This window comes from Carassius carassius, chromosome 14, assembly GCF_963082965.1.
Source record: "Carassius carassius chromosome 14, fCarCar2.1, whole genome shotgun sequence".
Classification (NCBI taxonomy): Eukaryota; Metazoa; Chordata; class Actinopteri; order Cypriniformes; family Cyprinidae; genus Carassius; species Carassius carassius.
In genome coordinates, this window is record NC_081768.1 from 24,885,661 (window position 1) to 24,901,540 (window position 15,880).

The 15,880-nt window shown below is 41.5% G+C and overlaps 1 protein-coding gene across 11 annotated transcripts in view; it reads right to left on the reverse strand.

The window, feature by feature from the left end:
- Nucleotides 1–15,880, reverse strand: part of LOC132157406 (zinc finger protein 318-like) — a 41,892-nt gene that overhangs the window by 3,554 nt on the left and 22,458 nt on the right. For all 11 annotated transcript variants that reach the window (XR_009437552.1, XR_009437550.1, XR_009437551.1 and 8 more), the window contains exons 4-9: nt 5,399–6,683; nt 4,685–4,782; nt 4,336–4,435; nt 3,953–4,245; nt 1,272–1,466; nt 1,078–1,165 (exon numbers count right to left, since the gene is read on the reverse strand). Coding sequence is in view for 2 of the 11 variants with exons in the window: in XM_059566754.1 (XP_059422737.1) it covers nt 1,078–1,165; nt 1,272–1,466; nt 3,953–4,245; nt 4,336–4,435; nt 4,685–4,782; nt 5,399–6,683 (2,059 nt within the window). In the remaining 9 variants the exon portion in view is untranslated. The remainder of the gene's footprint in view (nt 1–1,077; nt 1,166–1,271; nt 1,467–3,952; nt 4,246–4,335; nt 4,436–4,684; nt 4,783–5,398; nt 6,684–15,880) is intronic.

Here is a 15,880-nt window from a genome sequence, read left to right on the forward strand (position 1 = left end):
AGGGAGAAAAAAAAAAATCACCATTTATAAACACAGTGGGAAATTAGATCTGTTTTGTTACAGCAACCTATTTTACATTAAAGGGATACTCCACCTCAAAATGAAAATTTTGTCATTAATCACTTACCCTCATGTCATTCCAAACCCATAAAAGCTTTGTTTGTCTTCGAAACACAATTTAAGATATTTTGGTTTAAAACCAGGAGGCTTGAGACTGTCCCATTCACTGCCAACTAAAGTACTGTCAAGGTCCAGAAAACTATGAAAGACATCATCAGAATAGTCCATCTGCCATCGGTGGTTCAACCGTAACATTATGAAGCGAAGAGAATACTTTTTGTAAACAAAGAAAACAAAAATAACGACTTTATTAAACAATTCCTTTGTCAACAGTCTCCTCTGTGTCACGCTTCTGTATCAGCCCCGCCATAAGGATGCGCTGTTTCTACATGTTTTTAGTTTTGATTTGAAAGAAAACAGTCTTGACAGTCTCAGGCCTCCTGGTTTTCATCCAAAATGTATTGTGTTACTATAAATTGTGTTCCAAAGACGAAACAAAGCTTTTATGGGTTTGGAACGACATGAGGGTAAGAGATTAATGACAAAAATTACATTTTGGGGTGGAGTATCCCTTTCATTATTTCTTCCTCTTTCCAGTCACAGAGCACTTTATTTTGAGAGTTAAGTGAGAGAAAATCTGTAACTTATTCCAGATTGGGGTAATTGTAATGGTTAATCATTTATTTTATGTAAAAAAAAAAATAATGATAATAAAAGAATTTACTTTGTATATGCTGTCAAATGTAGTTCTTAGAAAGAAAATCAGAATCGGCAAAAATCAGTATCGGCATGCCACACTTCAATAAAATCTGAAATCGGAATCGGCCAAGAGTGAATCTTTACCAAAAAGGAAAAACTGCAAAAAAAAGCACCGTTCAGAACATTGCAATTAACATTACATTTAATTATTCCAAATCCTTAAAAGGTGCATGTGTTAAAACAAAATGAATTGCTTTAGCTTAAACAAAATGAATGTATTTTCTGATTAGCAATCACATTTCATAAAGATGTGTATACCTTTGGCTGGCTTTGTAGTCCTCTTTCCAGCAGGGGGTTTCTTTTCACTCTCTGATTTTGCCCAAGGTCTGTCATAAGGATCTAGAGTCTAGAGAACAACAATTGCTGACTGAAGCAGAGATGTGACTGGCAGAAATAAACGCAGCATTCATAAACCAAAAAAAAATTTGGATTTCATATATTAGTACACATACCTTCCTATGGGTTTTACTGTGCAAATGCATGAAATAATCGAACATTGAACCACTGGTAACATTGCAGTTTTTACACCAGTGGTTTCCTGCGTCATAGTACTCGAACTGCTCGGCAGCAGTGTCCAGGGAATGGCTGCTCGAGGGAGGAGGCGACTTGGGTTTTTCAGGAGATGCTCTTGATTTTGAGGAGGCTACCTAGATTTACAGATTTACAGTACAAAAAATACATAAGTAAAAGTGAATAAGCAAGCTGAATCAAATACTATAGAGGTATCTATTTTTAATTGAATGAAAAAAATATTTTCAAAGAAACAATCCTATTGCCAATCATTAAAGATTGTCAAAGAAGACTTACCTTTTCAAAATTGGCCATCTGTTTTCCAGTCGGGGAGAAGTTACCCATGGGTTTAATACCTGAATTATTTGACTTCTATAAAACTAATGGTTTTAAAAAGCCATTTCGAAATGAGATCTGAAATGGCTTTTATTACATATAAATGTACATAAAATTCATCTATAAAATCATCGAGCGCCATTACAATAAAACCTTATTCATAAGACATTTCAAGATATCAAAAAACTTTGGCACTGAATATCTTTAGATTGTATATTTTTTTAAACTAAAGTAATAAATGTGACACACACACACACACACACACATATATATATCCCTTAAAATCAATGCCAATTGTGCTGCCAATAATAAAGAATTTAGAGACTAGTTTATACTTTGTTATGTGCAAACATAAAACAATTATGATTAAACAATTCTACGCTTTTATGCTAGAATGCTATTATAATTAAACAGAAGTTGCTGATGTCCTGTATAAGAATTACAAACTTCCAGTTTAGTTAATCATAGCCATGATTTACTTGGCTAACATGGAAACAAATTAGTAAATTATGGCCACGACTTAAATAAAACAAGAGAACAAATTAGTAAATAGGGACAACCAATAAATATATTGGGTCCACAAATTCTTAAAGGGTTAGTTCACCCCTGAGAATGAAATTCATCCATCTTCTACTCACTCTCGAAGCATCCTAGGTGTATGTGACTTTCCTCTTTCAGAATAATCCAATCAGAGTTATATTAAATATTGCCCTTGCTCTTCCAAGCCTTTCAATGGGGGTAAGCGGGTGTTTGCTGTCAACAGCTCAGAAGACATGAAATAAAATGTACGCATCTGTAATAAAATGTCCCTCACACGACTCTGGTGGGTTAATGAAGGCCCTCTGTAGCGAATCCATGAGATTTGTAAGATAAATATCCAGATTTCAAATGTAATAAACACTTTTTTTCTCTCACTTCTGCTGACTGTGGGACACGGAAGATATGTGACATACATGCACCTCTGGGAAATGAAGGAGCAAAGGAAAACCAGTCTCCTCTTAGCTTATTTCAAAATCTTCGGACATTTTTCTTTACAAATCCTCGTTTTGAGCTTCTAATTGGTGATCAGTGTTTTGTTCTCTCTCCGCACTCGTCAGTAACCACGCAGAGCTCACATACTACAACATCCGCCTTCACGTCTTCCGGTTCCCAACAGTCAGCAGAAGTGAGAAAAAAAGTGTTTATTACGTTTGAAATCTGGATATTTATTTTACAATAACGCATGGATTGGATACAGGGGGCCTTTATTCATCATCCGGAGCCGTTTGAGGTATGTTTTATTATAGATGTGCGCACTTTATTTCACTTCTGTTCTTCTGTTGACAACAAACACCTGTGCTTACCCCCATTGAAAGACTTCAAAGAGCAAGGACAATATTTAATATAACTTTGATTGGATTATTCTGAAAGAAGAAAGTCACATACTCCTGGGATGCTTCGAGGGCAAGTAGAAGACGGACAAATTTTCATTCTCTGGTTAACTAACCCTTTAATTTGTGGCCCCAATTTACATTTTATCCTTCTATAAGTCACTTTGAACTAAAAAAAGAACTAAGTTGTTTTCAAACTGTGGTACGCTGTGATACCACCAGGAGTACACAAAGTGTCTCAGGTGGCTTACAACTCTAGAAATGTACTATACTAAAAATGCTGCCTTCTGGTCTGTGTGGATTTTATACCGTGCTGAAAGAGCCACAAAAGCTGATTTAATCCAGAAAAAAGCAGCATGTTATTCCGTTTAATCTCAAAGGATTATTCTAATACTCTCTAAAAGTATGTTTTAGAAAAAAACAAAATGTTTTTTTTAGATGTTACTCCTTAGGATCCTTCCACAGATCTGCAATGGCATGCAGCATGATTAAACTGAACTACAGCAATATTGATCTTAATAATCAAAATATAGCATTATGTTGCTCACAGTTACTAAGACGCCCTGATTCGATCAAAGGTGTAAAAATAGTAACCAATAATGTATCAAGAGTACCAATTACATTTTGACGATGACCCTCTTTGTAAAATAAAAAAGTCTACTGAATAGGCAACTGAAATCTCATGAGAGTGAAGATTGTTTTAAATACATATTTGATTTTCTTTTTGGGGGGGGGGGTAATTTTTTATGGAGGAAAAAAAAAACTATTTTAAAATTTTTACTGTAAGTTATTTAAATATTTTGAGGAATCACGGTCAAGATTTAAATGCCACTAGAAAAAGTGGCAGTCTAATTTTGAACAATGAAAAAGCCAATCAAGCGCAAGTACCTTTCCTGTAACAGAATTAGCAACTCTACCTTATTGCATGAGGTGCTGGTTTTGGCCCCTGATTTCTCTGGGCCTCTGGCTGACTCCTTCTTACTCTGAAGGGGCTGCTGCACATAGTCCCCAGAGATCTTCCAGACTTTGTAGTCTATACCAAGAATAAGAGCCACTTTGCTCAGCTCTTCATATTTTTGATCTGCCTCTCTCTGTTCAGCACGTAATTTAGAGATTTGGGCCATTGCATCTTCTTGGAGCTGACTGAGCTCGATGAGGACAGGGTCCTTATGTCCATCCTTCTCTCTTCGCTTCTTTCGAAGAAGCTCCCCTAAAGGAGCAAATCAATCGCTTTATAATACAGTGAACCCTTACATATTTATAAAGAAAACACTTCCATTTTACACTAAGAGGGCAATACCTTGCTGCTTTCTCAATGTCTCCACATCCTTTAAGAGGTTTTCTTTCCTCTTGTGTCGCACTTCTTTCTCCTTTTTTAGTTTTTCAAGCTCTTCCATGACCTGAGACAGAATTTAATTTGGGCCTTAAATTTCTTCATCGGCAAAAACAAAGGAATGGCAATCCTGATGAATTTAACAATTGTGCTTCTGATTCCATTTCCTTATTTCCCCCCAAAATTTACAAAAGAAAATTGTAAAGACTGTAGATGTTCAAGATGTTTGTCAATAGAGCCGAGTGGAGAAAACAACTCTACAAATAAAACTTTTGTACAAAGCTTTTGTTTTGTAGCTGAAACCTTTTGCAGTTACCTTTTGTTTTTGGCTAGCAGTATTCTTATCTTCCATTTCTTTCCTCTGAATGCCACTGGTGATCATTTTAGAGGCCAAAGATTCTGATTTAGGGGGTACTGAAAGGATAAATCAAATCATGTTGGTAAACTGTGATGAGCAAAGTATAAATAACCCAAAAAATCTATTAGTATTTACTCAGTCTTTTCATTCTGAAACCATGATTGCATTCTTCCAAGGAACACATAAGGATTTTAAACAATCTTTGCATAGCTTTTTTTCTCTCCATTATTCATTGGGACCATGTCTGTGAAGCTCAAGGAAGCCACGTTTTTTTTTTATTTAATCTGCTTGTTTGTGAACTTGCGCTGCTCTTGGTAGATTTCATGAGCTTATTACGGAAATAATCTGTTCTTTAATTTGTGCGATGTCAGTATATCACCTGCAATTTTTTCTGAAATTGCAAAAGGCATTCCAATTGCATTCCTTGTTAAGTAAATCTGAACCATAGCATAGAGGAAGTTATACAGACTGCTTTATGCTGCATTTACAATCTTTTGTGGTTCTTCGAGGAGCTTTTCAGACATGGTCACTATGAACTCTCATTATACAGAACAGAACAAAGAATTCTACTTTGATTAACTGCACCAACATAAGGTTAAATACATAATGCCAAAATATTTTTTTCTTTAAGCTATTCTCCTTTATGAATAATATATTTTAAAGGTCACTAACCTTTCTGATCATCGCCTTTACTCTCATTCGGCAAAGATTTGATGACTTTAAGAAAGGGTCGCTCAATGTTAGGGTGGCTGTAGGGATCCACTGGACTGGGAGGAGGTACCGGCATACCTGGGGGTGGGTACATCGGCCATCCCGGAGGCATATATGGAACATAATTGCCATAGGGATCATAACCTCGTGGTGGGTAGTCAGATGGCATTGCCCCATGTGGAGGTGGCCCAGGGTATTGGGGCATGGGATGTGTCAGGAGGCTGGGTTGGGAGGCATACGTCTGAGACCCGGGACCCACAGTGGGCGTCGTAGGCCAGCTGTTTTCTGGTTGAGCAATGGCAGGTTTAGCCTCTTTCTTGTTCTGATTATGTGGGCGTGTAGAGTTTTTTTCCGGGGAAACTGGCTTTTTCTTGCTGCAACTTGAAGAGTTGCCTAAACTGCCACTTCGGCTTCGATGACTTCTGCTGCTACCTCGGCTGCTACTCCGACTGCGACTGGAGCTCCTGCTGCTACTGCTGCTGCAACTCCTGCTACGGCTCCGGTGCTTTTTATCCGAATGCCGACGAGTTGGTGTCTTCACAGAGGTGTTACCGTGCACACGCACCTGTGTCCTAGCGGCCATCTTGCTTATCTCAGCCACACCCAGGTCCAAGCCAATTGTTTTCAGCAAGTCTTGTATCTTCTCATATTCCTCTACCTCCTTCCTCACCTTTACATCCTGTGGCCAAACGCCAGGTGGGAAGTCATTAGGTCCTTCCTTTGCATGTACCTCAGGTGTGGCCGAAGGATGATGCCTGTCTGCCTGCCGACTGTCTCTATGCGAATGGATCATCACATTTTCTGCAGGACTGCCAAATGTGTAAGGTTCTCTTATCTGCATATCACAAGACTGTGGGTAACTTGTGCCTGGAAAGTTGGAATTTGTTGGTGTCACCTCATTGCCCTCTTCTTCTTCGTCCCCATAGAGGAACTTCTCCTCATCTTCAATATCTGGATGACTCTTTTTTAAATTCTGTGGCTGGGCAACCTGGGCTATCATTCCAAGGAACTGTGTAAGGTCCGATCTCTCCTGTCTTCCCTTCTCGTGAGGGAGAAGCAGGTCACTTCCACCCTCACTGGCTGGTTGGATCTTATTAATCAGCTCTTCGAGAACACCACTATCAGAGCTTTTACTCAGCATGGATGCTAACAAGTCTGGATCCATGGTTTTGGACAGTGCACAGAGAAGCTGTTCAGCCTCATGTGAAAGACCACCATCTGGATTTCCTTGAGGGGAATCACTATTCTGAAATACATTGGTTAAATGTGCTTTAGGGACATTAGCATCATTCTTTACTTTCTAAAAAATAAAGCCAATTAAATATCAGCTTAAGCAGTGGTGACACTAGACTTCGAAGAGGCAAAATAAGCATGTTGCACGGGAATGAATGAAAGTCAATGGAATGACTTTCTTAACTCTGTAGGCCAACTAAAAACTAGGGATGCACCAAATGTTTCGGGAACCGAAATTATTTGCCCGACTAAATTGTACTGAACCATGACGTGACATGTTCAAAAAGAGGTGTGCACTAACGCAGCAAACACATCGGCAGTGTGGAACTCCAAAATGGCCTCAAACGTTTGGTAAATAAACTGCAGAGCATTGTTTTCTAACACATGCACGAATTGCATGTATTAAACAGTGCTGCACAAGCTCGCAGCGCTATCTGCTTGTAAGCCAGGGACAGGGTTCAAAGTAAGTGGCAACCTCGCTAGAAACCAACATGTAAGTGAATAAAACTGCAATTCATCGACTCCAAAAGGGAGTCAGTCCCATAGTCCTGCCATGTTAAAATGCCCAGCAGAAAATAATATGTTCACAGCCTGATGCAAAAAGTGGTTTTGGTGTATATTGGTAATTTTGCCCTTCATGACAATTGTGATGGCGGTGTGATTTTTTTATTTTTTTTTTATAACTCATCTATTTAAATTATATTAAGCCTTAAAGTTCTGGATAATTAAGGGTGTGGCCATTTGAGTGACAGGTGGACTGCCGCTCTGCTCCAGAGTGTGAAACTTAGAAAAATGGCTTTAAATATTTTTTAATTATGGATAGGACATTGGAAATCTGGCCATTAGATGTATTAATGAAAATGACCTCAAACCTGATTTTTAACACTATTTTGAAGTTATTGTAGGTACTCTGCCTTTGCACAAAAGTCTGCCATCTGCAAAAAGTTAGATGTCATGCCAAGGCAGAAACCTCCACATTATATGCAATATTTGGGTGCTGACCACCATTCACTGAATAATTTTTTTTCTGACCGTAACGACTAGACAAAAAGTTAAACGTGAGTGGAAACCGTTTTGCAAGAAATTTATTTTCAGTGTTCGCTAACATTAAAGAATGCAAGACAAACTTAGCCTACTATTTTTACAACTAATTGAATGAAAATAACTTAACCTATAAGAATGACTTGTGGATTGATGTGAACGGCAGCAGGAATAATGCTCAGAATGATTGTGAATTAAACAACACTCATTGCAATGCTTTTATCGAGTTACAAGAAGAGCTAGTCAACGGATTTAATTGCGAAAAGTTACTGATTTTATGTGATACGCTGTCATGGCATTCTACTCCACACATTTGCAGAAGTGGGAAGCCCCAGACCGACAGCTGGCATCTGCATTATATAAAAAAAATATATAAATGTAAAAAAAAAAAAAACTTTAAAGACTATTTATGATTAATTACTGTTGCCAAGTTAACTAGTCGTTGCTTGTTTTATAGTGCTTTGCTATATGGAGCAGTTTGTTTGATCGTGATCTAATTAGCGCACAAGTCACACTGTCATTTAAATGGGACAGACTTTAATGGACAGTAAACTTAAGGCAGAATACCGTATAACTCCAGGCCGGCACAGTAATATTGACGAATGGCTAATCAAACACGGAACTTAATCTGAGCGTTCTAAAACAAAGTCAAAGAGCAGTAACTGATGATACTGTGTTCTGCCTTGCTTTCTCTGGGGCTTTTCTACAAGATACTTATACACATGATAAAGGAGGTTATATATGTCCCAAAATTATCTAATTTTAACAGATTTTCGACCAAAAACAAAGTTGTTTTGTCTTTGCACAGCAGCACTGCTGTCACTATAGACGGGTTATATTTTATATTCCCGCCTTTTTGCCCATTTTTGATTATCTGTGACTGATGCGCGGTGACGCACTGCCAAGATGTTGGTGGTCGGCTTCGCCTACTTTAGGCATCAAACTTAGGCTTTACTTACAAACCTACTTTAGGCTTTAGCTCTTCAGAAAACTACGAGTGATGTCACCGACATTACGTCCATGTTTTTTTTTGGTTTATAAGTCCAATATATGCATTGAAACCTGTCAGCTACTCGGTAACATTTTTATGCATTTTTTAAATAAAATAAGAAAAGACAATAATAATGATAATAATTACAACTGCGCTATTAATACATTTATAGGCTTGGGTATCGAGTATCGAGAATCGATTGGAACCGGGACTAGCTTTGCGATTTTCCCGGAATCGAAAGAAAAAGTTTAAATTTCGATTCCTAGTTTCGATTCCTAGTCCGCCGACCAGAAGAAGAAACCGCTGAACACCAACAAAGAAGCGTACACCAGAAGTGTTAGCATAATCGAGTGAGTTTAAGTGTGGTTTCACTTTCCTAAACAGAAAGAAATCTCGGCAAAATGCAACATTTGCATTAAGATTGTTTCGTGCATAGGAGGGTGGACGTTGAACATGATAATGCACCTCCGAGTTCATGCAGTAGAAATAAATATGTGCCCCGTCTTTGACGTGCTGTGCCGACCGTCCTCCGCTGCCTCTTTTTTTCTCCTGTTTATGCGTTCAAGCTTCTTCTACACCACAGCAGGAGATAATAAAGTTATCTGTCCAGAACGCTCACACATCCTGCCTGAGAAGGCAGATATGATAATTTTCCTAAACAAGAACTGTTTCTGATTTTATACTGTACCTGCTGCTAATCTATACTGGGTTTTACAAGTTTTTTCTTATCGTAAGACCCTATGATTTCCGCGATGCAGAAAATGCGGACGGAATCGCGGAATCCAGTCATAAAAACGGAATTTACAGTTTAACGCGGAATGTCAGATAATTTGCCAACTTTTGAATGAATTAATCAGAGTTTGGTCATTGCACTTACATCAAATAGCGATATGGACTAGTATCTGTAAATATTAAGCCGGAAAAGTCTATTTAAATATGAATCCTGCATGTTCTGCGTGTCTGTGTTAATGAATGGCGCAGAAGCGCGTCGTCATTCATCACACACACGGAAGCGCGCGTGACGCTCGTGGTGATTTCAGAGTCTGCCGTCTCTCTAAATAAGTAAAAAAAAAAAAAAAGTTAAAAGTTCATAGGATTAAAATTGATGAAAAAGGTCAGACTATTTCCTTCAGAAAGACCGTTGGTTAGCTAGATCATTTAAAATATCCTAAACTTTTTTTGACCCTGCATCTTAAAAGAATCGGAATCGAGAATCGTTAGGAACTGGAATCGAAACAAGGAATCGAAATCAGAATCGGAATCGTTCAAATTCAAACGATACCCAACCCTATACATTTATTATAACACTCACACAATGTTCAAATTGTAATATTTTCTAATATTTTAAAATAAGTATCTTCTGCTCAGCGAGGCCACATTTATTTGTACGGTAAAAAATACATAACTGATTTAAGAAGGGGTCTCAAAAAAAGGGAAAAAAATATTTTAATAACTTTAAATTAAATTGAGCTTCGTTTGTATAAATGTCTGCTAGAATGTTTAAAAATGTTCAGTGTTAAGTAGATATTTTTAAATTGTTGTTTTGTAATTTATTTTTTTCTTTGTAAAAGCTAGACAAAACCGTAAAAAAGCACATTTTGTCAAAAAGCAAATAAGTGATGCAAGTTACTTTGTTCTGCCATTTATTTACTGACACCTCCCCTAAACCTGTGTTGAGAGACACTGGGAGAAAGGTGCAGAGGCACATCTGTCAATCTGAAGTAAATATCAGTTCATAGACAAAACTGGCTTGAGTGAAGTATTTCTGGCTTAAAGGGGTTATTGGATGCAAAATCGAATTTTACGTGCTGTTTGAACTGATATGCGTGTTGGCAGTGTAATTACATACCCCATAATGACAAGTGTTTATTTTAAATCCCCATAAATGATAACCCCTTTCTCAAATCAAGCCGTTCACAGATTCTTGGCAGAGATGTAGTTCTCCACAGGCCCCTCCCATGATTGTTGATTGACAATGACTGGCGTCAGTCTTTGGTTTTAGCACAGACCCATCCAGAGTAAGCAGTCATCAGTCCACCATTGTTTGACACTGGAGCAGGTGTAGACTAGAATGACTGTTTTGTTATGAGTAAGAAAACTTAAATAAGCTTTAAGTTTAAAGTTACATTAACATGCTTTACTTTTAGTCAGCATTTCAGAGTTCTAATGTGTTCCAGGAATATGCATTTCATATGTGTTTGTATTTAGGTCATGGTCACTTTAAGATCGCGCTGTGCTAAATGTCCTATTACACGATCCGTAGTGGGGAAGAAAATACTCAAGCACTTCATGCGCTTTTCAGCGGTTTGCTCGAGTTTATTTTCATGGTGCTTCAATCGCATCTGTCTACTTCTCATGTCTGACGTAGCATCGTCGGTATGTATACTTTGTTTTGTGAGATTATTCTGGAAGTATTATTCGTTATTTTTGACAATAATTGTAAGTTTGTAGAGTGTAATCTGCCGATGGTTTGAACTCACGTCGGCTATGCATATGCTAGCTCTCACGTGTTCATTTGTTACAAGCTGCACGGTAAAGGTGCTATAATGACCAGAATGTAGTTCACATGTATTTCTTTATTAGTGTTAAAATGAGTACAAACAAAAATGCAACTGTAATTGTGCAAATTGTCTTTATTCATGTGTTATTTGTCATTGCTCTTTTGTGTGTTGCAGTTTCTTGGTGTGGGGAAAAAGTTTAGCTGGCCGTCAGGATATTAAGTTAACATATCGAGGATGGCACAGTGAAACGACGGCTATCAAGCAAGCGAGATAAAGCAGAGCAGGTTGGAAGCTAGCCGACATGTCGTTGTCACACGCATCCAGTGGACGATCAACGGACCATACTCTACAGCCAAGTGCTACTGGAGCAGCGCGCGCCACCGAGCTACAGGCTAGAGAGGAGAGTTTGCATGAAAATACAGCAATACAGGAGAACCCATACAGTGCATCGTTAAGAACACGCTCGCAAGTATGTTGTTCAGTGAGATCCAGTTCATCGTCAGCAGGGTCTGCAGCAGTCAGAGCAAGAGCCGAAGCAGCAAAGGCACGCCTATGCTATGCTGAAGAGGAAGCTAATCTGAGGCTACAACAAGCTAAGTTGGAAGTGTCTATAGAAATGCTAAAACATAAAAAAGAGGCTGCAGCAGCCATTGCAGAAGCAGAGGCACTTGAAGCTGCTGCTGATGTAAAGAGCGAGAAACATAGTTGTGACCTGAACAAAGACTCTGTTCCTTTAGAAGCCTCACAACGCACAAGGCAGTATGTGCTTGATCAACTAAAAGAAAGGGATTCAGATTTTAAGTCATGTGATAACGGTGACACACAAGCAAAGACAGCGCCGGTCCTTAACCACAACGTGTCACCTCCACCACTAAAGCCTGAAGCCTGTCCCTTCTATCCACATCAGAACAATACTGCTACACGTAGTCTCATCTCACAGCAGCCTTACATCAGCATGTACGAGGACAGCCACAAGCCATTCAACAGGATGCCTGGAGACGTAAGTCTACCTCACATCAAGTCCAGAGGTGAGCATGCTTCTCTAGTACACCACTTCAGAACACAAAATAACCACACCCAGCCTCCTCCCGCACACCATGCCATACCGCCAGACTACAACGATGGCAGCTCACACATAAATGAGGGCGGCTCACACATAAACGACTTTGTCAGGTATCTAGCCCGCCGTGAGCTTGTAGCTACAGGCTTGCTTCAATTCAATGACAAACCCCAAAACTACAGAGCATGGAAGCGTTCCTTTTTGACTGCCATCAGAGGCCTTATCCTGGAACCGAGTGAGGAGATGGATCTTCTGCTAAAGTGGCTCGGGAAGGAGTCAGCAGAGCATATTGAGCAGATAAGAGCTATACACATCAATAAGCCAGAAGCAGGACTGGCCATGGCTTGGGAAAGGCTCGAGCAAACATATGGCTCAGCTGAAGCAATAGAAAATGCTCTGTTCAAACGCATTGACAGCTTTCCGAAAATAGTAAACCGAGATGGATCTAACCTGACAAAGCTGGGTGATCTGCTAATGGAACTGCAGGCCGCTAAGGCTGAAGGAGACTTACCAGGCCTGGCTTTCCTGGACACGTCGAGAGGCGTCAACCCAATTGTACAGAAACTCCCGCCTCGTCTCCAGGACAAGTGGGTGATAGCTGGTGCAGCCTACAAGCGTCAAAACCATGTGAGCTATCCTCCCTTTGGCTTCTTTGTTGATTTTGTCAGCGAGCAGGCTCGCATCGCAAATGACCCAAGCTTCAGCCTCATCGGCAACACAGACATGGCCCCCAGGACAGAGAAGACAGCGTGGAAGCCCAACAGACAGCGGGAAGTCTCCGTCCACAAGACAGAGGTGTCACCCAGAGCCACATCTGACACGGGTGAGCCTCCAACAAAATCCGACGAAGGCGACAAACTGTGTCTGTTGCATAAAAAGCCACACCCTCTCCGTAAGTGCCGGGCGTTCAGAGAGAAGCCCATTGACGAGCGCAAAACACTCCTCAAAGAAAACAATGTGTGCTTTAAATGTCTTTCTTCCTCGTCTCACATAGCAAAGAACTGCAAAGTCAATGTCTGGTGTTTTGAATGTAAGAGCGACAGGCACAACACAGCGCTTCACCCTGGAGCTGCACCCTGGCAGCAGAGGGCTGGTCCTACTGCTGAGCACGGCGGGGAGGAGGATGAAGCTTCACCGCAGTCTCAGGTCACCAACAAATGCACGAAAGTCTGCGGAGGGGAACTCACAGACTGCTCCTGCTCGAAAATATGCCTCGTCAAAGTGTTCCCAGCTGGTCACAGAGAAAAAGCTGTGAAACTGTATGCGATCATGGACGAGCAGAGCAACAGGTCACTGGTTCGCTCACTGTTCTTAGATGTGTTCAACGACCAAAGTTCAAGCACTTCTTACACACTGAGAACATGTGCCGGAGTGAAATCATCAGCAGGCAGAAGGGCCAGTGGCTATGAAGTGGAGTCTTTGGATGGAACTGTTCGCGTCTCGTTGCCAAGCCTCATTGAATGTAACGATATACCGAACAACAGAGAGGAGATTCCAACCCCCGAAGTAGCTCTTCATCATGCTCATCTAAGGTCAGTGGCACACTTCATCCCAGACATTGACCCACAAGCCCCCATCATGCTTCTCTTAGGACGAGACATTATCAGAGTGCATAAAGTCCGCAAACAGGTGAATGGCCCTCACAACCTGCCTTGCGCTCAGAAGTTAGACCTGGGGTGGGTCATTGTTGGAAATGTGTGCCTAGGTAATGTTCACAGGCCACTGACAATTAGCACGTTCCATACGAACACCACAGAGCTGCAACGGCCCACTCTCTTTGATGCGTGCCCCAACGTGTTCCATGTGAAGGAGAGGTTCAGCAACACCCAGGCCACCAGTGAGCCTCCAGCGTATCCTGAGGACCAGCCTATCTGTGAAACCAACCACCTTGGATGCACAGTGTTCAGGCGGACCAGGGATGACAACCAGGTGGCTCCCTCCATTCAAGATACAATGTTCATGGAGATAATGGATGAAGGACTACAAAAGGACCCAAACAACAGTTGGGTGGCGCCATTACCATTCAAGAGCCCACGTCCACGGCTCCCAGACAACAGGCCACATGCGCTGAGGCGTCTCATGTCTCTCAAGCGTAACTTTGAGAAAAAGCCTGAGATGAGAGACCACTTTCTCGCCTTCATGGGCAACATGTTTCAGAACGGTCATGCAGAATTAGCCCCCCCTCTCAGTTCAGATGAAGAAAGGTGGTACTTGCCAACGTTCGGGGTGTATCATCCGAAAAAACCTAAGAAAATCCGTGTGGTATTCGATTCCAGTGCCCAATACAATGGCGTATCACTCAACAACGTGCTGTTAACGGGTCCTGACCTGAATAACACACTACTGGGAGTGCTGATTCGGTTCAGAAGAGAGGCCATCGCCATCATAGCCGACATAGAACAGATGTTCTATTGCTTCCGGGTAAGAGAGAAAGACCGTGACTTCTTACGCTTTCTCTGGTTCCAGGACAATGACATCTCCAAAGCCATCGTGGATTACCGGATGAACGTCCACGTCTTCGGCAATAGCCCTTCACCTGCAGTGGCTATTCACGGTCTACACAAGTCTGTTCAAGGCAACGAGTTCCACGTCGATCCAGATGTGAAGCACTTCGTGTTGCATGACTTCTATGTCGATGATGGGTTGAAGTCCCTGCCCACAGTTCAAGCTGCTATCAGCCTGTTAAAAAGGACACAGGATGTGCTCTCCAAGTCGAATCTGAGACTTCACAAGATTGCAGCGAACAACAAAGAGGTCATGGACGCCTTCCCATCCAGTGACCATGCGAGTGACCTCAAAGACCTTGACCCCGACACAGATGCGCTGCCGTTGCAGCGCAGCCTCGGGCTTGACTGGAATCTCAAGACAGACTGTTTCCTTTTTAATGTCTCCAGTGAGACCAAGCCCTACACCCGGCGGGGTGTCTTATCCACGATCAATAGCCTCTACGACCCACTTGGATTCGTTGCGCCGGTCACAATCCTGCGAGAGCTCACGGTGGAGAACGGTGACTGGGATGCGCCCTTACCTCCAGCCATGGAAGATGCCTGGACGTCATGGAGAGCCTCTCTGTCTGAGCTCGCTGAGCTTTCCATCCCAAGGGGCTTCACGGAAACCTCACCGTCAGCAGCGGTAAGAAGAGAACTGTGTGTGTTCTGTGATGCATCAGTCAAAGCTATCGGTGCTGTGTGCTACCTGAAAGTGACAGACAGTAATGGCAACAACCACATTGGATTTGTAATGGGCAAAGCCAAGCTGGCCCCCTGCCCTGAACACACAGTGCCAAGACTTGAACTCTGCGCAGCAGTGCTTGCTGTTGAGTTAGCAGATCTGGTCTCAGCAGAACTAGACCTACAGCTTAATGCCGTAACCTACTACTCAGACAGTAAAGTAGTCTTGGGCTATATTTGCAATGAGACCAGGCGCTTTTATGTCTATGTCAGCAACCGGGTGTTACGCATCCGAAGATCCTGCCGACCAGATCAGTGGCACTACGTGCCAACAGACCTGAACCCTGCAGATCACGCAACGCGTTCCGTCCCTGCTGGCCAACTGAAACACACCAACTGGCTGAGTGGGCCCAAATTTCTCTTTAAGCCGGAGCCCAGCATTTCTGC